Source organism: Martes martes, assembly GCF_963455335.1.
Source record: "Martes martes genome assembly, chromosome: 13".
In the NCBI taxonomy this organism is placed as follows: domain Eukaryota; kingdom Metazoa; phylum Chordata; class Mammalia; order Carnivora; family Mustelidae; genus Martes; species Martes martes.
The window spans coordinates 25,491,208-25,517,517 of NC_137901.1; the positions used below are offsets into that span (position 1 = coordinate 25,491,208).

Below are 26,310 nucleotides of genomic sequence, written 5' to 3' on the forward strand. Positions count from 1 at the left end.
AAGGGAAAAAAAAAAAAAAAAACGATCCCTGCTCTGACACAGGGAAAGAGAATGTAGGAGAGTGACGTCCCGGCCCCTCCCTCCCCTCCGGCCACGTGCAAAGACTTGAAAGGAAAGAGGGCGGCAGAAGGCCTGCTGGGTAATGTAGTTCGCCTTTCTTTCCCGGGATGGCGGGCCCTGGAGAGCGGGGCGCCGCCGGGACTCGGCGATGCCGCCCACGCAGCGGAGACGGTCCAGTGTGGTCATGCCGAAACCCGCCGGCCGACGCCCCCTCCCCGCGACCGTGGCACGGCCCTGGGTAGGGACCTCCGTGTAGAGAGAACTGAGGACTTAGGCACGGTCCAGGCTTGCAGGGAAACGTTTGGTTTCAGGGGCAGGAAGGCTTCCGTGCTGAAAGTGCAAAGTCTGTCCTAATGGCAGATAAAAGGAAGCTTTGTGTATGCACTGGGCGGTCCATGTGGCGTTATTAATGCTGCATGAAATGCTACCGTCTGTTATTGAGATGCATATGTTATAATTAACATTTGAACGTCTCTGTGGCAGGGGCGGGATGTTGTAATTAGATATGCACTTTGCAACCAATTAATTTTCCATTGGCCATGCTAAGGGTTAGGACGGGGGACCTGGGCTGGGCTGGGAGAATTCAGTGCAGTGGATAATTCAGAATCACTTAACCGAATCACCAATGTTTTCCAAGTACCTACTAAGTGCCAGGCACTTGAGGTTCGGACAGAGAGGCCTTCCTGAGAAATATACGATGCTGTATACCCCTCCAAGCAAGGGGCTTATAAGGTCATCTGAGGAACTGTGTGACACATGACTGCAGTGGAAATCCATTTATTACCACATATAACATTTGGTGAGCACTTGTCACAGATGGGACATGTCTGCAACGCCAAGACAAGTAAGAACCTTAGTTCCTCCTCTCTGGGAGCTCAAAGTCTAGTGTGAGGTCCACAGTCAATGAAAATGTAGGCAATAAGGCAACACTTAACACAGGGATAAGCAGAAAGTTCTAACAAGCCCTCTGCAGGAGCAGACAACCAGGATGGAGGGTGGCTGCAGGATAGAAGGCTTCCTGGAGGAGGTGGCACTTGACCTAAGAATCACTAAGATTTTTTTTTTTTAAGATTTTATTTATTTATTTGACAGACAAAGATCACAAGTAGGCAGAGAGACAGGCAGAGAGAGAGAGAGAGAGAGAGGAGGAAAGCAGGCTCCCCACCCAGCAGAGAGCCTGATGTGAGGCTCGATCCCAGGACCCCAGGATCATGACCTGAGCTGAAGGCAGAGGCTTTAACCCACTGAGCCACCCAGGAGCCCAAATCACTAAGATTTTTAAGAAAGGCAAAGGAAGGGGTAGACATCTGACTAAGGCTACAAAGCCTCCAGATGAAAGAGAAGAAAGCAAATTCTGAAATTCCAGCAGTTTGGCAAGGCAGGTGGGGCAGACTGATGGGGGGTTGGAGGGGCAGGAGCCTGGGGGAAGGTAAATGGAACGGTGGATCTGGAGGGCAGAAGGAGCCTGGGATGGCTTCTCACTGGAGATGAGGCTTGAAGTCATCCTTTAAAGGAGGCGTGGGATTTCGTTTTTAGTGGAGAGCCTATCTTCCAGGCTTGAGGCTCAGCATGAGCCAAACTATGGAGGGAAAGCAAAGCATAACCACAGTGATGCCTTGCAGGGCAGCTCATTTGATCCTTGTACCAAAGGGCATGGGGGCGTGTCATCCTCTCCCTCCTAGGGGAAGACAGCAGGTCCACGGCAGGCAGAGGGGGTATAGGAAGCCAGCTGTCTGGGTGCCAAGTTTGGACCCCCTCCCCACCAAAGGAACATGTTTAAGCATACCTCACTCTTCCTGCAGGTTTGTCCCTTTTAACATTTATGCCTCATTGGTTCAAGCAGTGTGTTATTTTTATGCTTTAACATCTGGATGATTTCCTAGGTTTACAGAATATGAAATAGTACTGGAGTCTCTCCACTCTGCACATTCCCATGGACCTACCCTTTGTTGTCAGTGCTGTTTTGCAGGCTGTATGCTATGCATGGCACCTAGAAAGAGACAAGAATGGGATGATCTGGGTCTTGGTTTTGCCTCTGCTTTAAATCACACCCCCAGAGGTGAGGAGAGGCTGAGCAATGTGCAGAATGCAAAACATCCGTGGAGAGTACACACCTCTGTTTGGGGAGTGTGCCCGAGGTGAGAGGACCCGTGGGGACGGCAGCAGACTTGAATCAGCTTGACCCCTGGGTTTGAATTACAGGCATTGTGCTTCCAGGCTCTGTGACCTTGGACGGCTTCCTTAACCTCCACATGGTGACCTTGGATAGTTTGTTCAACCATTCTTGGTCTTGTTAGAACCAGTGGGGATAAGGTCTTTGCACTGGCACTGCCACACAGCAAGGGCTCCGTGACAGCAGATTCCTTTCCTAGGCCCAGGGTCCTTCTGGGCCAGGAGAAGCATCCCTGACTTTTTCTTTCTGTGGAGTTACTGGAAGAGCTGATGCTGCCAGGAAGATTCCTGGAGGGTGACTCACCTTCATATGTGAAATAGATTAGGTTCATCTTCAAGGAACCTTTGGTTCTAGTCCCCAACTGCCACTGGCCCAGCTCTCCTAACCCTCACCTCCCCACCCTGCTGCCCAAGGGCCCCTGTAATGTCTCACACTAGCTGGGGCGGCTTCTCTGGGCAGGGTGCTGGGCCCCTGCTTGGCTTCTCCCTGCGTATCAACACTTGCCCCCTGCTCCCTAGGTTAACAGAGCCTGGCTCTCTGCTTTACCTCCAGTCTGAGAAGCCTTCCTTCACGTAGGATAAAGATAAGCCTTTGATTCGCTCCGCCAGCACCTAGTGTTTGGCTTCTTATGGAGAGCTCTCTGAGCCTCTGAGGATGCGGATTCCAGGCTGGAGTGGGGATCTCTGAGAGGGAGGCTCTGTGGGATCCTCAGACCAAAGTTTCCCAGAACGGGAGGCCCAGGGCTCTAGGTGGTCCTCATCTGGTGTCCTTCCTTCTTTGCTCTGTAGTGGTTTTTACGCCCACCGTGAGTGCCCAGTTCATGAACTGGCACCAGAATGGGTTTAATTGTGGTAGATCTGAGTTGCCTTTGTTTGACTGGTCACCACATAGCCTAGAAACTGAAAGGATGATTCTCTGTTTTAAGCAGCTGCTTTCTTTAATTCACGCGTGCCTAAGGTACTAGCAGAAAGGAATATTCTCCATTCTTCTCCTTCCTTCTCCTTCTGCCCACCTTCCAGCCTTTTCTCTATCAGTCAGTACCTTTATTGCAAAGCTGGTGGGAGCCCACCGGAGTGCGGGGTAGGGGTGAGTGGCTACCCGCCTTCAGGAGCTGAGGAGACCGTGTGATTTTAGGGGAAATGACAAAGTTCCACACGGCGTGAGGGGGACGTGAAGGGAGCAAAGGCTTCCCAAGAGGCTGGCATGGTCAGAGACGCTTCTGGGAGGAAAACGGGCCTGTGGGGAGGAGGGCAGCTTTGGCTAGAATCCCTGTTGTGTAGCATTGGCCTGGGAGACGTTGCAAGAGAGGTGTCTCTAGGTGGAAACTAAAGTGGGTTCTCCATGTGTCAGTCCGATGGCCACTGGCCCAGCAGAAGGAAGGAAGTTGCCCGTCTAGTGTCTGTACTTGGTTACAGTGGTGTTGGCCTGGAGAGATAACGGCTTGATAGAAGCAGGTTCTATTTCACCCATGCCTCATCTCAGCTTCCACTCCACAGCCCCAAAGACCAACATCTGAAAGGCAGATGGAAAGTGATCCTTTAGGGCTGAAGTTGGTGGGGGAGGAAGGGTATCAATGGAGAACCATGGAGCTTGTAAAAGGCAAAAGCTAAATAAGAAGGAAACCAAGGGGTATTTATCGGGAACATGCTGTGCGTCAGGCATTGCAAGGACCGTGGGCAGCTAATCTTGTGAGAGTAGCTTCCAGGTCCCATCTGACCCTATGCTGCTGTGTGACGTTTCCCCTCTCCGGGCCTAGTTTCCACACCTGTGAAATGGGAAGGCTGGACTCTACAATCTCAAAGATTATTTCCAAACCGGAAGTTATCCCTTTAAGAAGTTTACAATCCAGTTGGTAAAAGTAGCTGTAAAATTAAGCAGCCAAAAGGGTAAATTTTAGGCTGCTTCATTCCAGCACAGCAGGAGGGAGGGGTTTGTAGTCTCTGTTAAACAAAGCCCTGAAACCCATGAAGGAACATAGGACAGGTAGATCTTGTTTTGCAAGATTCAAGGGTAGTAAATAAAGCCCATGGGTAGTCAGGCCTTCTTCAAGTCCCTCAGAGTTCAAGGTCAGACCTCATAGGTCAGGGGCATGAGCTTCTTAGCCACATGATGGCCTTGTCCAGGATAAGGATGTGGGCAAAGGGACACCCCTACATCCCTACAAGAAAGGAGTTTCAATGTCAGGTTACACTTGGGAAAAACCATGCCATGTTCACCCTGGGAGCGGTAGCCAGGCTTATTGGATCAAAGGTACACACCTGATTCAGGGGACCACAGGCCATTGGCTAGACCTGGACTTGAGTGGCCCAGGCTCCAGGGGATCAGCTAAGCCAATCAGGTTCCCTCTTTCAGGACTCTGCAGGAAGGGGCTAAAAGACATTTGCTCATTGGTGACTGCTCCTCATCATTGGTTGGGTGCCCCTCTTTTCCCACCTGTGGCCTTGCTGGGCCAGGTGCAAGAGGTGTCAGCTGGGATTGGTGGAGTGGGGAAGAGGAACACAGATGTCCAGCGTAACCTCAGTTCCTGATTTTCTGATTCTCAATCCCCTGTACCTCTCTCAGATTCCTGATATCTCTGTATCCTTATAGTAGTAATTCCCTTTCATTTGTGCTAGGTTGAGTGGGTTTCTGATCTTGGTAATCAAAAGACCCACATCTAGAACAGCTTCAGAGACAGGAAATGCAGAGAGAGGAATTAGGGCCATTAAGATCCCTGTAACTGGGAATTCCCCCTCCTGAAGATGCCTTTCCCTTTTCTATCCTAGATGTCTCCCTTTTCCGCTACCTTGTAACTCCTGTCTCCTAAATCTTATTCTGAAAGGTCTGCAGGATAATTTGGCCATGAATCTTCCACAGTCTCTAACTCCCCCTTTTTCAAAAAACAGCCAATATATTAATTGAGGACTTACTATTTGCCAGGCAGCAAGAAACATTTCATCTCATTTCTTCAACATAACAACTTCTTTTTTTTTTTTTAATTTTTTATTTACTTATTTGACAGACAGATCACAAGTAGGCAAAGAGGCAGGCAGAGAGAGGAGGAAGCAGGCTCCCCGCTGAGCAGAGAGCCCGATGTGGGGCTCGATCCCAGGACGCTGGGATCATGACCCAAGCCGAAGGCAGAAGCTTAAACCACTGAGCCACCCAGGCGCCCCCAACATAACAACTTCTATAATAGAAGGAGCGGAGGAGGGGTGATGTAACTTGCCCATGGGCACACAGCCAGCGGGTAAGTGGGTAAGTGATGGTCCAGGCAGGGCTGTGGACCTCAGAGCCCAGGAGCTTAACCACACCCCTTCATCCCTAACAGGAGGCTCCACCTTCTCTAAGTCCCCAGGGAGCCCCTCTCCTCCAGTTATAGGAAACATTGTTCTTCCTCATTAGTGCATTTATAATGAGGTGTATTTTTCTTTTAAACTGCGCCTTCGAGATGTGCATGTGTTTGTTTGTATAAATCTGATGCCCCAAATGATTCTATGCCATAGAAGAAGCATCTCCGTTCATATATCTCATCAGTCAAAAACTACTTTTTGATCTATAATATATGTTTGCCAGTTATCTAGCTAGCTAGCTATTCTGTTTACCAGAATAGACACTTTAAATTATGCTCTAAAGATGAAATAAATATTTTTAAACATTCTATAAGTTTAATGTGTGCAGTATGATTGTTTTTTAATTAACTTTTTAATTTTAATTCCAAATAGTTAACATAAAGAGTTAGATTAGTTTCAGGAGTACAATATAGTGATTCAGCAATTCTGCCCATTACTCAGTGCTCGTCATGAGAACTTTACCCTTAATCCCCCTTCCCCTAGTCCACCCACCCCTCCACCCATTTCCTCATAAAGACGAAATAAATATTTTTATGTAATTTGAAAGTTTTTCTGAATTAATGATTCAAAAGTCTGAGATTATTTTTTGTCTTTATTTATTTATCTAAAAGATTTATTTATTTTTTGAAGAAAGAGAGAGCACAGGTGTGCAAGTGGGGAGAGGGGCAGAGGGAGAGAAAATCTTAAGCAGATTCCCCACAGAGCGGGGAGCCCATTCCAGGCCCCATCTCACGACCCTGAGATCACGACCTGAGCCAAAACCAAGAGTTGGACTCTCAACCGACTGAGCCCCCCAGGTGCCCCATTTTTTGCCCATATTTAATATAAAAGTGAATATCAATAAATGTCACAGTACTTTCTTCTGGCACCCCAGTGGCTCATTTTGGGACTCATATACCATATCTTGGATTTTGAATGTTTGTCACGTTTCCCAATTTGTTAGTAATAAAATGATCACAGGAAATAATGAAAATGCAGTCAACTAAATCTGAATGGCTCCTTCGACTTATTTATTACCCCAATAGGTTTTTTTTTTAATATGGTCATTTTAATTTTTTAAAAGATTTTATTTATTTATTTGACAGAGAGAGAAAGAGAGAGAGAGTGAGAGTGCACCCAAGCAGGCAGAGCAGCAGGCAGAGGGAGAAGAAGAAGCAGAGACCCACGGGTGAGTAGGGAGTCCCACGTAGGGCACTATCCCAGGACCCCGGGGTCATGACCTGAGTCGAAGGCAGAGGCTTAAGCCAGTGAGCCACTCAGGTGCCCCGAGACAGACACATTTTAAACAGAATTGGGAGTATAATTGTAAAACCCGAGACATGCCAGATATACGATACTGGCAGAGTGACCCGTCCAGGGAAAGGGGTGTCTTGAGGGCCAGAGTGTCCCGGGAGGCTTCATAGATGCGGGACCCAAGTCAGACTTTGAGGCCTGAGTATTCTGTGCATGGGAAGGGCATGGGAAGGCCTGGGGCTCCTACATGGAAATCAACCAGGGCAGGGTGGAAGTCAGCAAAGAGAAGGAGGAGGCAGAAAGGTCCAGAAAGTTAGGAATGCAGAGCTGGTTTGAGCCTGGCCTCCGGAGGCAGACAGACCTGGGTTTGTGTCTTGCGGCCACCTTTTATAAGTGGGTGACAGCTGTGGACAACTCCGAGCTTCCGTGTCCTCTATGAAATGGGGAAATAATAGTGCCTGTCTCCATGCATTGTTAGGGGGATTAGGTGAGATCATGTATATGAACACTCTGCCCATCGTAAGGGCTCAGTGAAGCTCAGGTTTTATTTTTTGGTTATTATTGGTATTTCTGTTGCTATCCTGGGGATAGGCTCTGTGGAACCTGCGAGGAAAATCTGACCCATTTGGACTTTATTCTGTGCCCCCAGGAGTACACTTAGATTTTGTGTTTAAGCAGAGTGTGGCCCAGACCCTGGGATTCATTCTGGTTTGAGCCACCACCACAGTAATCCTCCATTTCCCTGTCAGCAGAGCCTGGGAAATACGGAGCAGGCTTCCGAATGCTCTAGAAGCCGAGGTTCTGTTCCTCTCTTCCCCATGTGGAGACACAAATCCATAAGCCCCACCTCTTTTTCTGTTTTGACAATATTGATTATGGAATTTGTTTTGATGCTACTCTTTCCAGAAAGGATTCAAGACAGCTTTTTAAGTTCTAAAATATACCTAATATATGGAAATAGGAGTTTACACAAGAGATACTTTATGAGATGATTATCCCTTTTACAAAAGGAGTAACCGTAGTTTCTTTAAATAGAAGCTCCTCTGGTGCACTCAACATCAGATCTCATTGACAAGTTGTGCTTTGCCAGAAACTTCTCTGGAATGCATCTGTGGTTATTAGTATGGTTCACAGCATTGTTGCCCATGACTGCCTTCCCAGGAGTTGACTGATTTAAATCAAGTTTGATACTTGAATAAAGAATATAAGAAACACTTGAATTTATTTTGTTCCATTTTAAGCCATTATAGGGGTTCTGCTGAATTTTTTGAAGAATTTCTGTAAAGTCTAAAATGAGCAGAACTCACCAAAGGCTTTGCATCTGGTCTGGAGAGCACTGGACTGCCAGGGCATCAGGGAAGCCTGCTTGGAGGAAGTGGCAGAGGAGGTTTCAAAGAAACAAGGAAAGATACCATTTGACTGACACTGAATTGGAGACCATTCCAGGGGGAGGGAGCTATATGGGGAGATGTTGGAGCTGCCCTTCTCCCTGAAGGAGATGGGTCTCGGCTGGGCTACAGAAGAGAGAGTAGCAGGCTGTAGACTGCGGAGTTAGCCTGTCTCCATCCTAGAAAACAATTTTGGTCTAACACAGAGATAAGATGTGAAACGTTCCCTTTCTGCTATACTTTATTTCAGGCCTTATCAAACATACCCTTTCAGCGGGCATGTTGCCATGACAACCTTATAGTCACTGAGGGCATCTGTAATTGGTAGAAAATGGCATTAATTTAGTTCAGTTTTTTTTTTTTTTTTTTCTGGGAGGAGTTTGAGTTTTAGGCTACTTGAAGTACTCAGATGTAATCTTTTTGCCTGAGCAGACTCATAATCACCTTGTAATTTAATTACTAAGCCAGCACCAGTGAGCTCTTTTTTTTTTTTTTTTGGTTTTTATTTATTTATTTGACAGAGAGACACACAGCAAGAGAGGGAAAACAAGCAGGGGGAGTGGGAGAGGGAGAAGGGCAGACTTCGTGCTGAGCAGAGAGCCTGCTACAGGGTTCAATCCCAGAACCCTGGGATCACAACCTGAGCCGAAGGCAGATGCTTAAAGAATGAGCCCCCCAGGTGCCCCCCTAGTGAACTCTTCTTTTGTTCTCTATTGGGTTGTAATTTTCAAATCCCAGCTTCCTGGGCCGGGCCTAACTCTGGAAGCTGTAGTTATGACAAGCAGGTCCTAAGCTATGCTGGGCTTCCTGAAGCCATGGGGCTAGGGAAGGAGCTTCTAGGATACTTGCTAAAGGCAAGCAGGCTCTGAGTGGCCCACCTGTCAACTATGGCAACCATTCACTTCCACCAAAGAACATTCCAGGTTATCCTCACCTTGGCTTCTCCACTCCCTACTTTCTCCTTCCACTTGATATATTTCCTTTTCCTAGGTATATAAAACCCCTAGTTATGGAATCACAGGACTTTTTTCCCCTATTTTTTTTATTTTTTAAAAACTGTGGTAAAATGCATATAACATAAAATTTACCATCTTAACTATTTTTATATTAAAATTCAGTGGCACTAAGTACTTTCACATTGTTGTGTTATAACTCTCCATCCACCAGATTCTTCATTTTGTAAAAAGGAAACTCCATATCCATTAAATAAGAACACATTCCCCCTCCCCCAGCCTCTGGTAACCACCATTCTGCTTTCTGTCTCCATGAATTTAGCCGCTCCAGAGGACTCATATACATGGAATCATTAAGTGTTTGTCCTTTTATGACTGGCTTATTTCACTTAGCATGACATCCTCAAGGTTCATTCCTATAGTAGCCTATGTAGACTTTTCTTCTGTTTAAAAGCTGAATAATATTCCATTGTGTGTATATGCTCTATTTTGCTTATCCATTCATATGTTGATGGACAGTCAGATTGCTTCCACCTTTTGGCTGATGTGTGTAATGCTGCAATGCACATGGGTGTGCAAATACCTCTTTGAGTCCTTGCTTTCAATTCTTTGGGGGGGGGGATAATACATCCAGTATACCCCAGCAGTGGGATTGCTGGATCTTATAGTCATGCTATTTTTAGTTTTCTTGGGGGAACCTCCATATTGTTTTTATGACAGTTGTACCATTTTACTTTCTTATCAACAGTGCTCAAGGGTTCCGATTTGTCCACATTCTTTTTGACATTTACAATTTTTCTGTTTTTTTTCTTTCCAATAGTGGCCATCCTGATGGGTGTCAGGTGGTTATAATTATCTTTTGAAGAAGAGGGCCTGTCTAACCCCACCATTTAATAACACATCTGCTAATAGCAATTATCATAGCTGACATTAATTGAACACATTAGCATGGGCTCAACACTTGTATCTTGTGTTAGGGCTCTCCAGAGAAACATAACCAATAGGATGTATGTGTGTATGTGTGTGTGTGTGTATGTATACACGTGAAGATATATACATACATATATACATACATATACATATATATGTATCCATAAATATGTATATATCTATACACACACATGAGGATGATTTTTACTCAGTCTACAAATCAAATGCTACTGTTTTCTGGGGACACCCTCCATAGCTGAGTCAAGTTGTCACACAAAATTAACCATCACCACGGTCTATGTTAGTTACCTCATTTGATTCTCTCTCTTTTTTTTTTTAAGATTTTACTTATTCATTTGACAGACAGAGATCACAAGTAGGCAGAGAGGCAGGCAGAGAGAGAGGAGGAAGCAGGCTCCCTGCTGAGCAGAGAGCCCGATGTGGGGCTTGATCCCAGGACCCTGGGATCATGACCCAAGCCAAAGGCAGAGGCTTCAACCCACTGAGCCACCCAGACGCCCCTCCTCATTTGATTCTTAAACTAGCTCTGTCATTCCCATTTTACTGATGAAGAGACTGAGATCCACAGAGTTTATATAATTGGTGATTTGCTCAAGGCCATATAAAGAAGTCATTCTTATATACCACTGAACATGGACGCTGAAGGAGGCTGTAGGATTCCTCAACACAGAACAAGGTCTGCTTCCGGATGAGCAGGACAACTGCTAGTAACGCGGTTCTTTTCTTATGTTCCTAAAATTTAGTGCCGTTCCTGGTGATGACAACAAACGACAATGAAGACAATAATGATAATGAATGTGAAAGAGAGAAAAGGAATACAACCAAATGTTCATCTATAATCGCCATAGGTAAAAAAAAAAAAAAACAAAAAACCCTCAATAAATGAACATTTCATATTCATAGAGAACTAAATTAGAGGGGGATTATTCATATAATGGAATTATTTGCTTTATAGAAGGATTCACTGAATTATCCTCTTCCATGATGAGCTTTCCCCATTCACTTAAAACAGGAATTAATTTATAACAATGTGATGTATATATAGCTCTCCCCTACTGCCCAGCATGAAGCCAAATCAAGTTGCTAAAATGATTTTGATTACGGGATAATGATACTCAGGAATATTTGCTCACTACAGCGTTTGAGGATTCCAACTACAAAAGGATTTGTAGACTCAACTGTTAAGCCACTATCCTTAATCTTGGTGAAATTATGAAGGACCAGAGAAATGCCAGAAGACATGTGGAATGGATTATTTTTATTTTTTTTAAAGGTTTTTTAAAAAATATTTTATTTATTTATTTGACAGAGAGAGAGAGATCACAGGTAGGCAGAGAGGCAGGCAGAGAGAGAGGAGGAAGCAGGCTCCCCACTGAGCAGAGAGCCCAATGCGGGGCTCGATCCCAGGACCCTGAGATCATGACCTGAGCCGAAGGCAGAGGCTTTAACCCACTGAGCCACTCAGGCGCCCCATGTGGAATGGATTATTAAGCAAACAGTTTGCAAGCACCCACCAGAAGAAGAAATACTTGAAGAGTCCTTAGCAAGACGTAAATAACAAGCCAAGACAAACTGAAATCTTTTCTTGGATTGCTCGTGCTAATAGAGAACTGGAACAGGAGAGAGCCATGGGTTCGTTATGCGTTTGGCAATCTCTCCTGACCTTCTCATGAAAAAGAAGCAGAAATGTCAATGGAAAATAACACATGGCTTGATGAGCAGTACTACTGGTTTTTGGCTGAGATGACGTGTTGTGTGTTGGTAGAAGATTTCTGTCCAGGTCGTCAGCACTTGGCAGATATCTCCCCACGATCTCACTCAGGCTTTGCATTCAGGGGTGAATAACAGAGACCCAAGTTACGGTGGCTTCAGAAATGAGAGGGATTTTCTCTCACATTTAAAAAAAATTTTTTTGGTACAGCCACTTTGGAAGACAATTTGGCAGCTTCCTCCAGAACTAAACATACCCTTCCCATGTGATCCAGCAGTCACGTTCCTTGGTATTTACCCAAACGAACTGAAAACTTATGTCCACATGAAAACCCGCACATGGATGTTTATAGCAGCTTTATTCATAATTGGGAAAACTTGGAAGCCACCAAGATGTCCTTCAGTAGGTGAATGCGTAAATAAACTGTGGTCCATCCAGGCAATGGTGAGCATTTGGCACCAAAATGAAATGAGCTCTCAGACCACAGAAATATATGGAGAAACCTTAAATATATATCACTACTTGAAAAAAAGCCCATCGGATAAAGCTGGATGAGTCCAGCTATATGACCTTCTGGAAGAGGCAAAACTATAGCAAAAGACTGGAAAGGTCAATGTTTGCTAAGCATTCTAGGGGAGGGAAGGAGGGATGAGTAGAGGTAGGATGGGAGGCTTCTAGGGCGGTGAAACCACTCTGTATGGTAAGTGCCATGGTGGGTACAAGTCATTATACGTATGTCAAAACCTGCAGAATGTTCAACATCAAGAGTGAACTCTAATGTAAACTGTGGATTTTAGTTAATAATAATATATCAATATCATCTCATCCACTGTAATAAATGTATCCCATTAATGCAAGACGTTAATCGTAAGGGAAACTGTGGGGGAGGGGGAGAGCAGATATAGGAACGTTGTACTCGCTGCTCAATTTTTCTGTAAACCCCAAACTGCTCAAAAAGGAAAGTCGATGCATTCATAAAAAGAAAAAAGCAACACAGAGAAACCGAAAAACATCCAGAATGGGGCAGTCTCACGTTGGAGTGGTAGCTCCACGTTTCCCGGAGGGCCAGCTCTGCCCGCCTCTCCACTCCGCCTTCCCCCAAGCATGGCTTCCATCTCAAAGTTGGCTCATGGTCACAGAATGGTGACTTGAGCTCTAGCCACCTGGGTATCACCTAACAGCAGAGGAATGGGAGAAAGGGCAAAGGGACACTTTGATTCTCTGCCAAATCTGTCTCCTACAAAAGATGTCCCAAAGAAGTACAGACTGCATATTAGATACTATTAGGGAATTATTGTTGATTTTGTTAGGTATGATATCAGTACTATGGTTATGTTAAAAAAGGAAGTATTTCTTGGACAGATAGATATACTGAAGTATTTATGTGTGGAAAGAATATAGCCTCTGGGCTTTGCTTTAAATAATCTAGGGGCTCTGGGTGGCCCAGTCGGTTGAGCGTCCGACTCTTGATTTCAGCTAAAGGTCATGATCTCAGGGTCGTGAGAGCAAGCCCTGCTTCAGGCTTCATGCTGAGTGTGGAGCCCGCTTGAGATTCTCTCCCTCGCTCTCCCTCTGTCCTCCCCACCCCACTCCTCTGCTCGGGTGCTCTCTCTCTCTAGAAAAACAAATAAATAAAATTTAAAAAGATCTAGGAAAAGAAAAAAGACACGAGAATTAGAAGGATTGATGAAACTAGAATAGTGAAATTTATTCTGTTTTGTTTTGTTTTAAGATTTTGTTTATTTGTTTGACAGAGGGAGAGACGGCATGAGAGGGAACACAAGCAGGAGGAGTGGGAGAGGGAGAAGCAGGCCTCCCACTGAGCAGGGAGCCCGGTGCAGGGCTTGAGATCCCAGGACCCTGGGATCATGACCTGAGCTGCAGGCAGATGCTTAATGACTGAGCCACCCAGGTGCCCCAGAATAGTGAAATGTTGATAGCTATAAACCATGAGCAGGGTACATGGCAGTTCTTATACAATTTCTCTGCTTTGTGAGATGTTTGTATTTGTTATTATAAAAAGTAAGAAAAGTATATATTTTTGCTTACATTTCATTGGCTGCCCTGATTTGCAAGAGAGACTGGGAAATGGATTTTTACCTGGGCATTTGTCACACTCAACATACGGAGTCCTGCTGGTGAGGGAGAAGGGAAGCGTGGATACTTGGTCGGCAACCAGCACGTTCTGCCACATTCGCTAATAGCTATTGAGAACCACGATTCTGGCAGAGCCTTCCAATCAGATGGCTCCCGGGTCACCACGCCACATTTTCCTCCTGTCATTGCCAGGTTAGCCTGTGGGTTAGACTCGCCAGTAATCTTAATCATGTCCTCGTTCTTATCACCTGGAATGTTCTTCCCTGAGCCATTGTTGAATTTTTTTTCCCTTCCCTCCACCCATTCACAGTTTCTACTTCTCATCCTTTAGGACTCAACTCATGAGCCGTATCCTGAAGAAGCCGTTAACAGACTGCCTCTCCCCCCACCCCCAAAAGTGGGTTAAATTCCCTTCTGGGTTCCCATATCTCCGTGCTTCCTCTGCTGTTGAACCCATACCCTGAACTGTGACCTAAAAGCTTATTTGTCTCCTTCCACCATTAAACTAGAAACTAAACATAGGACATACACCATGTCTTATTTGCTTTAAGACCGCCAGCTATCAAAGCATCTGCTACATAGTACGGAATGAAACTCCTGAGCCAGATTACAGCAGCTAGCCTTGGGATGGCTATTGTAACCACTAACCTTTCTTGAACACTTAATATGCAGCAGACTTACTCCGTGCATGATTTCCATTAATGGTCACGGGATCCTTACGAGGTGGGGGTGCTAGTCTCATTTTATAAAGGAGGAAAGTAAGGCTTGGATAAGTTATATTAACTTCTGAGGTTTCCAAGAGGTGGAGCCTGGGTTCAAGCTCCAGACTGTCTGCCTCTAGAGGTGAGCACAGAACCTTCCTCTTGTAGGGCCGCTGTGCCATTCATTCCTGCAGCCTCTGCATGCGTGCAGGGCCTCTTGGGGAGTGACGCCACCAAGTGCAAGATCGCAGGCCTGAGGTCGATTAGTCTGTTGGTTCTTCCTCCTCCCTTAGGCACCTGTTTCCTGAAGGAAAGGAGACGGAAACCGAGGAGGCATGTGTCCTACGCATCTCTCGCTCTGAGGCACCTGTGTTGGACAGCACCAGCAATGGGAAAAAAGGCAAAGGTGGCTAGCCCATTTCACGTTGTCTTGCTTCTTCCTGTCTCCAGCCTGATAGGCTGTTCCTTGCCCCTGCTTCTTGTGCTCCAGCTTATGTGATTTCCTCTACCTGCCGTGCCATCCCCACTGCACTTCCAGCCCTTCTGCTCATCTTTCACTTAGCTGTCATCCTCCAGCAAGTCTGGGTGGGTTCCTTGCCCTGGGCTCCCTAAAATACCCTGTTCATAGCTCTGTTTTGCGGTTGTAACACTGCTTTTTATTGATTTCCTCTGGTCTTCCCTCCACCCCAGGTTACAAGTCTTAAGCCATACGTTTGCTTTATTCTCCTTTGTAGGCCCAGCCCCCTGTATCTTGTGGCCCAGAAGGTATGTAGATTCTCAATAAATTATGGCATTTCTTTTTTTCTTTTTTTTTCTTTAAAGATTTTATTTATGTATTTGACAGAGATCACAAGTAGGCAGAGAGGCAGGCAGAGAGAAAGGAGGAAGCAGGCTCCCTACAGAGCAGAGAGCCCGATGCGGGGCTTGATCCCAGGACCCTGGGATCATGACCTGAGCCAAAGGCAGGGGCTTTAACCCACTGAGCCACCCAGGCGCCCCGTTATTTCTTTCTTTCTTTTTTTTTTTAATATTTATTTATTATTAGAGAGAGAGAGAGAGAGCACGAGTGGGGGGGCAGAGAGAGATGGAGAGAATCCCAAGAAAACTCCCCGCTGACTGGGGAACCCACCATGGGCCTCCATCTTACCACCCTGAGATCATGACTTGAGCCGAAACCAAGAGTCAGATCCTTAACCGACCTCGGCACCCAGGTGCCCGGTATAAATGATGGTATTTCACTTTTATCTACTGCCTACCAGGTAGCAGGCAGCACGCTGAGAGCACTGCTTGCATTATGTCACTTAATTTTCACAACTCAAGGACCAAGGCACCAATATCGAGTCCGTTTTACAGACGAGGAAACTGAGCCTTGAGAAAGTTAAATTATTTGCCCAAAGTAACCCCGACAGTAAGTTCTAGAAGTAGGATTTAACCTCCAGGCATTAAGACTCCATACTCTGTAACACTATAGGATACTCCCTCCTCCAAATACTTGTGGAATTTAAGAATAAGCACTTTTCATGAGCTCTATGTGCATTTTCAAAAATTAAACATTTTCCCGTGGTGAAAAAAAAAAAAAAAAAAAGAGTGAAACGAAGCCCAGAGGTTCAGACTTGGAAACAAGGAAATGTCTTCTCTTTCGATCCAGAAATATTCATCGCCCTGGATTTATTGCGAGCTCGGTACTGTATTAATAGCCACGGGGAAGCAAAGCTAAGTGAGCGGAGGATGTGTTTCTGGCTCTGAGGGCCTTGCCAGTGCGGTGGAGAGACACGGCAGAGAGAACAGCCAGAGGAGGCAGAGTCCGGGGAACGTGGGGAGCGGAGGGGGCAGTCCCGGATGCTGAGAAAAGACCCCCAGAAGTCCTGGGGCGGGAGGTGGCCGGAACAGGGACCGCAGAGCACAGTGACCTTGGATGAGAGAAAGCCCTCCTGGACTTCTCTCTGGGTTTCGTCCAAAGCCCCCACAGGGCTGGCCCGGAGGGCGCCTCCCGTGTCATACTGAGTGTCCGTATCAGTGGCCTCCATCTTTGTTCCTTTAGCTAAGAATAGAAGTTGGGGTTCCCCGACGGCACCAGGGCAGGAAGAGAGACTATTCTTCAAGCCCCAAAGAAGTACTTCTGTTGCCCCGTGTCCCCGTGACCTTCGGTGGCGTTTGGAGAAAGGCGGCTATGTGAGTGTCCCCATAATGGAGCCTTGAGGGCTGCTGGCTTTTGAAAACCCTCACCTCTCCATTCTCTCCCTGGGGAAGCCAGGGGATAATTGGGGATTATGTGCAGCCTCTAAGATACAGGGCCCTTTCAGTGTGATTGTCTCCTGGGAGTGGCCGTATTTGTGTCGACTGCAATTTTCCCGGGGGCAGGTGAAAGGAGCAGGTCAGGCCCAGTGCTGCCTTTTCAGAGCTGGGAATCGTGCCTGGGTCTGGGGACTGTGGTAACATTCACAGCGATGCAAAGCCGGTAACTGTGGAGGCTGTGACAATGACCACAGAGTGTAATCTTAGCACTACACTACTTTCTTCCTCCTTTGGGGGCGGCTGTGCACAGAGCTAACGTGGCTGCCCATTGGCATGGCCTTCTCCTCTTACGAAGTGGAGCGAACTTGACCGTGGCTTCTCCCCGCCGCTCCCTGGCTCCTCTCCTCCTTCCTCCAGACTTCTGGCTCCCTTGGTCTTTCACTCATTCCTCCTCAGAAGCTACACTGGGGAGGAGTGGGGTCACCAGCGTGTATAGCCATGGATAGAGGAAAGAGTTCTGAGAAGGAATCGGGAGGCCGAGATTCTTAGGCTGGCTTGGCTACCATCTGGCCCTTGACCTTGAGCAAGTCATGTGTCCCCTCTCTGGTTCTGCGCCTTCATGAATAAGGCCATAGGGTGAGGGCAGGGAGAGTCTAGGTCCATGGTTCTCCACCCTGGTTATACACGGGAGTCACCTACGGCTGCTTTTTGAAAATATGGGTGGCCAGGGGCCACCACACATCAATGTATTTGGGGTAGAGCCATGGCATCTGTGTATTTTAAAAGTTCCCAGGGGCAGTTCATAAAGTAAGGCCAGGCTGGAGAACCTCTGATGTGATGGCTTCTAAGATTGTGATTATAAATGATTTTTATAGATCCCTGGTTTAGCCTGATGAGTGATATTGGCATTTTATGTCTTATTCCTACTGGAGGAATGAAAATATTGATTTCTTTTGTACGCGTAGAGAAAGGTCGTGTCATTTTTGTGACAGGGCTTTCCAGACATCCAGGAAGCATTATATTCCCAGAATGGCCCTTTCAGACCGCCTCTGATGGCCACCTGGCTCAAAATTCCCAGCCGGGCATCCTGGCGGAGGAGAAGGGCACTCAGGGTGCTCCGGGGAGCCAGGGTTCTCCAGGCACAGGAGGATGAAGCCTAACCCCACACAAAGGGAGCCTTCATGCAGACGTCTGCAGTCACTTGGTGTTAATTAGCAGGTGATTCATACCATTTGACAAGAAGGAGAGCAGATAGGTGTTGCTGGTAAACGTGGGGTGGTGGGACACAGGTTCAGGGTGTAATACATTGTCCTGGGCGAGCAGGCCACGGGATGCGCTGGTGTAGCAGCTCTAAGCAGCTGGAAAGAAAGTCCTCATACCTCAAAACTGCAAAATCCAGAAGGTTCTGGAAGGCGTATTAGGATGGCACCAAAGCCACCTTCTGTTTATTTGTTTCTGTAATGTCTGGCTCTGGGTCTAGGCTCCCATCAAATAACCTCTGATTTTTGTGGTTGTTGTTTCCTAATTTAGTAGACATCTAGGGAACTTGTACCCCAGCCTGCGGGTTAATCTGTGAGGGGCATGCGGATAGGTACCCTGAAGCCTAAGTCCCAGGGTTTCACTCTCAGACTCCTATCGTATCTGGTCCTCTGATTGTTTTCTGTGGGTTTCTCTCTTCCCCTGGTGGGATCATCAGCTCTGAGAGGGCGTGAATCTTATCTCTTGCTTTGCATGTCCTCATCAGTGCCAAGTCCAAGAGTGGGCTCACGGGGATGTTTGTTACATGCTTCTTCGTGGGACTTCACTATAGCTCCCAAATGCGAGTCCGTATTATGGGTAGGATCATCTGAAGCTCCTAATATGAGCGTTCATTCTTTCTGCAAATATGTATTGAGTCCTTAATATGGATTGGGCACTTGCTATGGGCTGAATGTCTATGTCCACCCCCACCCCCCGCCCTCCCTGAATTCATACACTGAAGCCCTAAGCTTTACCGTATTGTTATGTGGAGATGGGTCTTTTAGGAGGTAAATAGGGTTCCGTGAGGGAGGGTCCCTCACAATGGGATTGGTGCCCTAGTAAGAAGAGACGCCAGGGAGCCAGCGCCTTCTCTCTCTCTCCCCCTCTCCTCTGTCTTCTCTCTCTCTGTCCTCACCACCACCTCCCTGCAGAAAGTTCACGGAGAGGAGCTCGTGTGAATACACGATGAGACAGTGGCCTCCGACAAGCCAAGAGAAGAGGCCTCAGAATGAAAACTACCTGGCAGACACCTTGGCCTTGGACTCCCAGCCCCCAGAACTGTAAGAATATAGCTTTCTGTCATTCAAGTCCTCAGTCTGAGGCATTTATTTTGCTAGGGCAGCCGGAGCTGACGGAGAGGCCACCCTAAAACGTTTAGGGAAAGGGATGCACTCTTGGTTTCTTCCTTCAGCCGAGCAGTCAGATAAGCCAGTCTTCTCGTGCTCTGGGATCGTGTTGTATCGTCCTTGTCTTCTCCATGAAGCCTAGTGTTGCTTGGCGTAGAAGAGGCAGGCCTTTAGTAAACACTTCTGAATGACTGGTGGAATAAATTTAAGTGTTTACCGAGAGCTTATTTCTAAATCCCCAGCTTTGTGCCAAATGCTGTGAGGCAGATAGGAAAAAGAGCAGACAAGGTCCTTAGGGAGTTTGACCCCTCACGGGGCTTCCAGCAGTCTCTCCCAGGCCCTGGAGGGGTGGCTGAGGCCTGGCTGCCTCCTCCTCAAGCCATTGCTCTAGTGACTGGTTCTAAAGGGCTTAGATCAGCCTGCTATGGTACCAGCCCTGCAGTGGGTGGCCTCGTCACCTGCCCACAGCTGGTACCGGCCCTAGATCCAGGCAAGCTTCAGGGTTGGCCCATCTGCTCACTCCTTCCACGAAGCTTCTGTAGTAGTCCTAAACCTGGACTGCAGCCCGCGTGGAGCCCGATTTCTCCCATAGGACGTTACGTGTACACACACGTTCACATGTACACACCCCCACACACTCATACACACATCGACACACACTCACACATAAATACACTCATAGAGAAACACACACACAGATAAACATACATACTCACACATAAATACATATGCACTCTCACATACACACATTACACAGATATAAGACATATACACACACTCATTACCAATGCACGCACTCACACATAAACACACACTCATCCATAAATACACATATGTACACATTGCCACACATACTCACATACACACCCACATACACTCACACACACATCCACGCATTCACATCTATACACACCCACTCACACATTAAACACCCACTCACACACTCATAGACACTCATACATAAATGCACACTCACACATAAACGTGCATGCACACACATACACACACACCATGCAAGGGGTCAACTAGCTGTCCGAGGCTCTGGGACTCAAGCCTATGGGCCCATCTCTGGCTGGTTCAAACTAGGCAGTCCTCTGGGATGGCCCTTCCTATGTCCTCCAAAGACTTCCCAGATCCTTGCTCTCAATGCCAGTGCGCCCTTCTGATGGAGTGGTGACCTCATGCCCTCCCAGTTAAGCCCAAGGCCTTGCTGAATGAGGGATGGACACGACTTGTGGAGCCTGTTCTGCTCTCTTCAGTCTCTCCACAGGCTTCCCACCTTCCTCCTTTTGATGGCAGGGAATGGATGGCTCAACAAAGAGATTACACTCTGGGATGCAGCAATTAGAGTCTTAGGGGTTCAGGGAGGGCATGGTTGGAAGATGTGATGTTCTATTTATATCATAAAAGTAAGAGGGACGCACTGAACATGCATGTCCAGGAAACGAATTTACATTGGTCTTTTCCTGCATACCCTAAATAAGATGTAAATCTGTGGTCATCTCAGTGAAGCCCTTTAACAACCTTTGAGAGAGTAACTAGAAGCCAGTACTCGGGGGTGGCGTCACAGGTGAGGCATCATTATGAATAATGATGGGACCAGCATTAAATATATGGTATTAGGCCCCCACGGAGGCAAGAAGCTCTGTATTGTTTCAATGCAAACAGGTTCCAAAGGAGTCATGCCATTATGAGTAATAACAGTGTTACTACCTTCTTCCTACAATTATGATTAGTCGGGACTGAACAGGAAGGGGGGCGGTGACTGGATGCGACAAAAAACCTTCACACTCATGGATAGGACAACAAACAAACAGACACATAAGTACCTATTCTCTGTCCATTATTCTAAATTCTCATTAACAAATCGCCATTTCTCTTAGGTCTGTGAAATTTGTAATAGGTTTTTCTAATCAAATTGTCTACATAGTTGGAGCCCTGCCAAAAATACATCCAAGGCACTGTATATCCTTAGGACAGCTCTGTTCATCCCTCTCATTTCTTTCTCTCTCTCTCTCTTTCTTTTTTTTTAAAGATTTTATTTATTTATTTGAGAGGGAGAGAGAAAGAAAGAATGAGTGGGAGGGAGAGGGAGAGAGAATCTGAAGCAGACTCCACGCTGAGCGCAGAGCCCGACAGAGGGCTCGATCCCATGACTACGAGTTGAGGACCTGAGCCGAAAGCAAGAGTCAGACACTCAACTGACTGAACCACTCAGATGCCCCCAAACCTCTCATTTCTTGTTCTAAGAATGCTCGGACATAGCCATGTGGGGCTCGTGGGAGTCCACTCAGTGGCCGTGCGTGGAGTGCGTACATAGTTGGGAAGCACAGGCAAGTCAGCGTCCACCCCGTGGAACAGAAATGACCAATGGTAGTTGGGAACTGGTAAATAAATGCTGTCCTCTTTCTTTGCCCAGAGGGATGTCCCAGGCACATTTCATGTGGCTTCCGAAATGGACTTGTGGGGCCAGGCAACTCATCACCCACAGAAGTGAGCAAAGCCAGAATGCAGCTTTCTGTTGACCCTTGCTCTGCTTTTCTCCCTGCCCCCTCACTTTTACTTCCTGGGACCCCATTCTCTAATAAGATACTTGTATATAAACCCTTGTCTCAGGCTCTGCCTCCTGGGACTCCAGACTGAAACAGGAAGATGAAATTTATACACCTAAACAAATAGAACAGAAGATAAAGAAGCATATCACAAGTGCTTAACTGTTTGTTTTAAACTGTGTAACAATGACTTTCAATTTGGAGGTAGTAAATCAGCCTCATCCAGGGCGCCATGGTGAAGTACACTTGCCCTCTTCCCGCTTGTGATTCAGGCCTCATAGTGGGAATCACTGTGATAGGGAGCTGCCCTTTCTGTGTAAGTGTGTGAGATGACACTTTCTGGAGCAGGTTTCCAGTAGAATGGGGGCATTTTCCTTCTTTTTTTCTGTTTCTTTTTTTTTTTTTAAAGATTAATTTATTTATTTTAGAGAGAGAGTGAAAGAGAGCAAGTGAGGAGAAGGGGAGATGGAAAGGGAGAGAGAGAGAGAGAATCCTCAAGCAGACGCCCCACTGAGCTCAGAGTCAGGACACTGAGACCATGACCCAAGCTGAAACCAAGAGTCTACCACTTAACCGACTGAGCTATCCAGGTGCCCCAGAATGGGGGGCACTTTCTGATGTCGGGGGGTCATTTTTATAGAAGTGTGCCAAGAAAAAATTTAGGGACCACTGCTATGTAATATAGAGCTTTAGAAAACACAGAGATTTGTCATAATAATAATCACACATTGGGATATAAAAAATAAAACTTTTATACAAGAGATAGGGCTCCTATCAGTGCTCTCATGCTGTCATAGCAAAAGATCACAGACCGAATGGCTTAAACAATGGAAATTTATTTCCTTGCCGTTCTGGAGGCTGGAAGTCCAAGGTCAAGTTGTTAGCAGAGTTTATTTCTTCTGAGGTCTCTCCCTTTGGCTTGGAGATGGTCATCTTCCTATGTCTTCCCTCTGTGTGTGTCTCTGTCCTTATCTCCTTCCAAGGACACCAGACGGAGGGGATCCACCTTAATGGCCTCATTTTAGCTTAATCACCTCCTTAAAGGCCCTTTCCCCAAATACAGTCACATTTCAGGAAGATTAGAACTGCAGCATATGAATGGAGCAGAGGAGAGGGGGACACAGGGTAACAGGGTTTGAGGGGCCTCAAAGATGAGCTGCACTGTGGATTTTCAGGTGTCCTCCAGGAGATTAAACTTTTTCTTTCTTCTTCTGTGAAAAAAGTGCTAAGAATCACCCTGATTGACCGTAGGAGAATGAGTCATTTCTGAGACAAACAAAGTGCCCCATGTCCCCAATTAGATCTTTCTGTTGTGACTCATCTGGACCCCTTTTGAGGTATTCACACACTATTTCTCAAGTGTGTATAAACTATACTTTAATGCATAAGAATCCAGAGGAGAAGCTAGCGGGTGAGTGGCATGCCCCCTGCCCCAGGACCGTCCCGCTAGCATGTCTGGGGACGTCATCACCACCTGACTCTACAAAGCTGAATTGCACTATGGTCCTAGAACACATAAAAGAAAGGAAGAACGATGGGGTGGAGGGAGCTCAGAACCAAGCTGGGAGAAGTATCTGGAAGAGATGATCCAGCCTTGCCATTCACCACTCCACTCGGGCTCGAGAGCTGAGCTGCCTCTCAGTAATCCCCTGGGAGCTCTGGGGTAGGTGGCTAGGGCTTGAGCTCTATTCTCTGGGCACCTCCTGGGGCATGCTGGCATACCTAGGGCTGCAGGAAAGCAGGAAGCCAGCATGCTGGTGCCAAGGCCAACATGGCCACGTGTCCACATTCTCCCACCTTAACAGCAATGATTGCATCCTCACAGGGGCATAGGCCCTCTGGCCTTCCCACCTCCCTCCTCCTTCCCCCTTGTCCCAGTCAACCTCCTCATCACAGCCAAAGCCTGCCACACGACAGGACGAATTTTCGGAGGTAGTTTCCAGGAAGAATGGGGGCATTTTCATCTGCGAGGGAGACGTCCCGCTCTGCTGTAAAGAAGCATTGCCTTCCCATCAGACCCAGCTCTGACAGCCTTTTGTCTGCTGCTTACACTTCTGCCAAGCTTTTGCTGCGTCCTGCCGGGTCTGGTGAACGAATCTGGGCCCGCTTGACTATTTCTGACCAATAGAGAACGAGCTGATTGCCGGCAAGGAGGGTGATGGCTCCTTGTCAATGGTGGGAGTGACAGCGGCAGAAAATTCTCCAGCCGAGCCGTTTGGACTGGTGCACGGCATCACACTGGGCCCACGGCAGGTGCTGCAGATGGCCAGCCCGGGGTCTGTTCGTCTCTGTTGCCAGCTTTTGTTTTTGTCCCACAGCCAGTACTCTCCCCTCAGCGTTCATGCTGAGTGCTCGGGCTCTCCTGGAAATGCCACAGAAGGCTTCTTGGTGGAGGTGGCATTTTAAGAAATATTTCACGTAAAAAGGAGATCAAATGGAACAACTTTATTGGCGGAAGTGTTGCAGGCCAAAGGGAATTAAATGATAAGATGTCTGTTGACAGCATCTGAGTATGTCAGTTAGGACCCCAATGTTCTAGGAAGTAAGAATGTGTTTATAGCAGCAAGCCACTTGAAATGAAGGCTCACCCAGAAAATCTAGATTGTGTGGAACTCTAGGAACTCCTAGAAATCACTAGTTTGTTAAAATGTCAAGTGCCATGTGATTTCATTTACACCAAGTTCAAGAATAAGCAAAACTAACTGCAGTGAGGAAAGTCAGAAATAGCAGTTACCTATGGGAGAAGTTGACTGGGAGGGGTGGGAAGGAACCTTCGGAAACTCAACATCTTGACTTGGGTGGTGGTTACATATGTGAAAATTCTTTGATGTATATATATGATACCTATATCTTCATATATTTTTTATATAATATATAATATATAATATATACACACGCTCTGCAGAGTAGTGCACTCAGGGATGTGCGCACTCATGTATGTGTGATAAACCTCAATACAAAAGTTAAAAATCTTTTCCAGTGCCTAATGTATGCCGGGTCCCGCCCTAGGCACTCAGGATACACGTGCTTGTAACGGAGACAGACAACCAGGCAGTTAGAACTAAGAGCGGTTGCCTCTCCATATTCTTTTATTTCTCCTTCAGGAGTAACAGAATCCTGATGTTTTGCTGGAAACAATGCTACCCGGGAGAGAAGTTACACCTCCCAGGCTTCTTTACCCAGGTGCGGGCCCCAGATGAGATTCTGGCCGATGTGACATGAGTGGAAATGCTGTGTGGGGTAGCCAGGACCTTGGCCCGTTCTGGTGTCTGCAGTGTGGACCCGAAGGCTGCATTTCTAGCTGCCACTTTGGACAGGTGGTGACCTTGAGGGTGAAAATCACGCAGGAAGGACGTTGGAGTCGAAAGGGGAGGGAATGAATGCGTCGTTTCCTGGAGTTGCCATGCCAGCCCCAGACACCTGCCCTCAGATGGTTTTCTCTGTGAGTAAACGTGTGTGTGTTTAAGTCACTGTGTCTCAAGTCTCTGTGGCTCACAACCCACCTAATCACAAGGGAAGATCAAGGTAAACACAGGGTGCTGCTGGAGACGTGTGAGACTCCAGCTGAGCACGGATGGCAGGCTGTCATTGGAGACAATATCTTCGACAAGGTGCCACTTGAGCAGAGCTGAGAGGTATAATCAGTCTTCGAAAATGCTTCCAAGGGAGCCCCATCCGGGGAGAGAAATCTCCCTAGGGTTGCTCAAATCCAGTTAAAGAGACACTTTCCTGCTTTCAAGGAGCTGGTAATCTGCTTTGCCTGTTGGATAAGTAGCAACTAGCAGTGTCTCATTTTTAGTGGTTATTTGGATATTTTTTGATACAACAAATAAGGGAACCTTTACTTTTTATTTGATTTGGAATATACCCCCACTACAATGAAAGCTTTATTTTATGCTCTAAGGTCATTTTTCTTGTTTTTTGTTTTGTTTTGTTTTGTTTGTAAACTCAAAACTTTATGATGAAAGACACGCAAGACCTCTATTCCAGAAAGTTGAAAACATTGCTGAGCTTTATTAAAGGAAACCTAAATAAACACATTGATCTGCTCATTGTTGTTAAGATATCGAATTTCCTCAAATTGAGACATTTGTTCATCTTCTAACGTGACCATCTCATTCTATAATTTTCCTCTAAGTGGTACTTTAGGGGCACTCCACAAATTGGTAAGTTTTGTTTTCATTTTCATTCCACTTAAATTATTTTTTTCTTTTTCTATTTTTTTTAAGATTTTATTTCTTTATTTGACAGACAGAGATCACAAGTAGGCAGAGAGGCAGGCAGAGAGAGAGGGAGAAGCAGGTTCCCCGCCGAGCAGAGAGCCCGATGTGAGGCTTGATTCCAGGACCCTGGGATCACGACCTGAGCTGAAGGCAGAGGCTTTAAACCACTGAGCCACCCAGGTGCCCTAAATTCTTTCTTTAAAAGATATATTTATTTATTTGAGAGAGAGAGAGAGAGAGCAGAAGGGGCAAAGGGAGAGGCTGAGAGGGGGACAATCCCAAGCAGACTCCGAACTAAGCATGGAACCTGACATTGGGCTTGATCTCATGAACCT

The 26,310-nt window shown here is 46.6% G+C and overlaps 1 protein-coding gene across 1 annotated transcript; it reads left to right on the forward strand.

Annotated features, from left to right (window-relative positions):
• The first annotated feature begins 175 nt into the window (after window positions 1–175).
• On the forward strand, window positions 176–25,361 carry LOC308354215 (uncharacterized protein). The gene is made up of 5 exons (XM_080821577.1): window positions 176–298; window positions 6,651–6,733; window positions 14,893–15,005; window positions 15,334–15,364; window positions 24,857–25,361. Exons 1-5 carry the CDS (start codon window positions 209–211, stop codon window positions 24,972–24,974), a joined length of 435 nt encoding a protein of 144 aa, XP_080677703.1. The 5' UTR covers window positions 176–208; the 3' UTR covers window positions 24,975–25,361.
• Window positions 25,362–26,310: the final 949 nt, after the last annotated feature.

Bases quoted from the DNA above. Each gene is read 5' to 3' on its own strand.
- LOC308354215 (XM_080821577.1), top strand. From the start codon at position 209: ATGCCGCCCACGCAGCGGAGACGGTCCAGTGTGGTCATGCCGAAACCC. The intron at 6,734-14,892 runs GTGAGTAGGGAG...CTCCTCCCTTAG, and splicing joins GAAGAAGCAGAGACCCACGG to GCACCTGTTTCCTGAAGGAA. The intron at 15,365-24,856 runs GTATGTAGATTC...TTTCTCCTTCAG, and splicing joins TGTATCTTGTGGCCCAGAAG to GAGTAACAGAATCCTGATGT.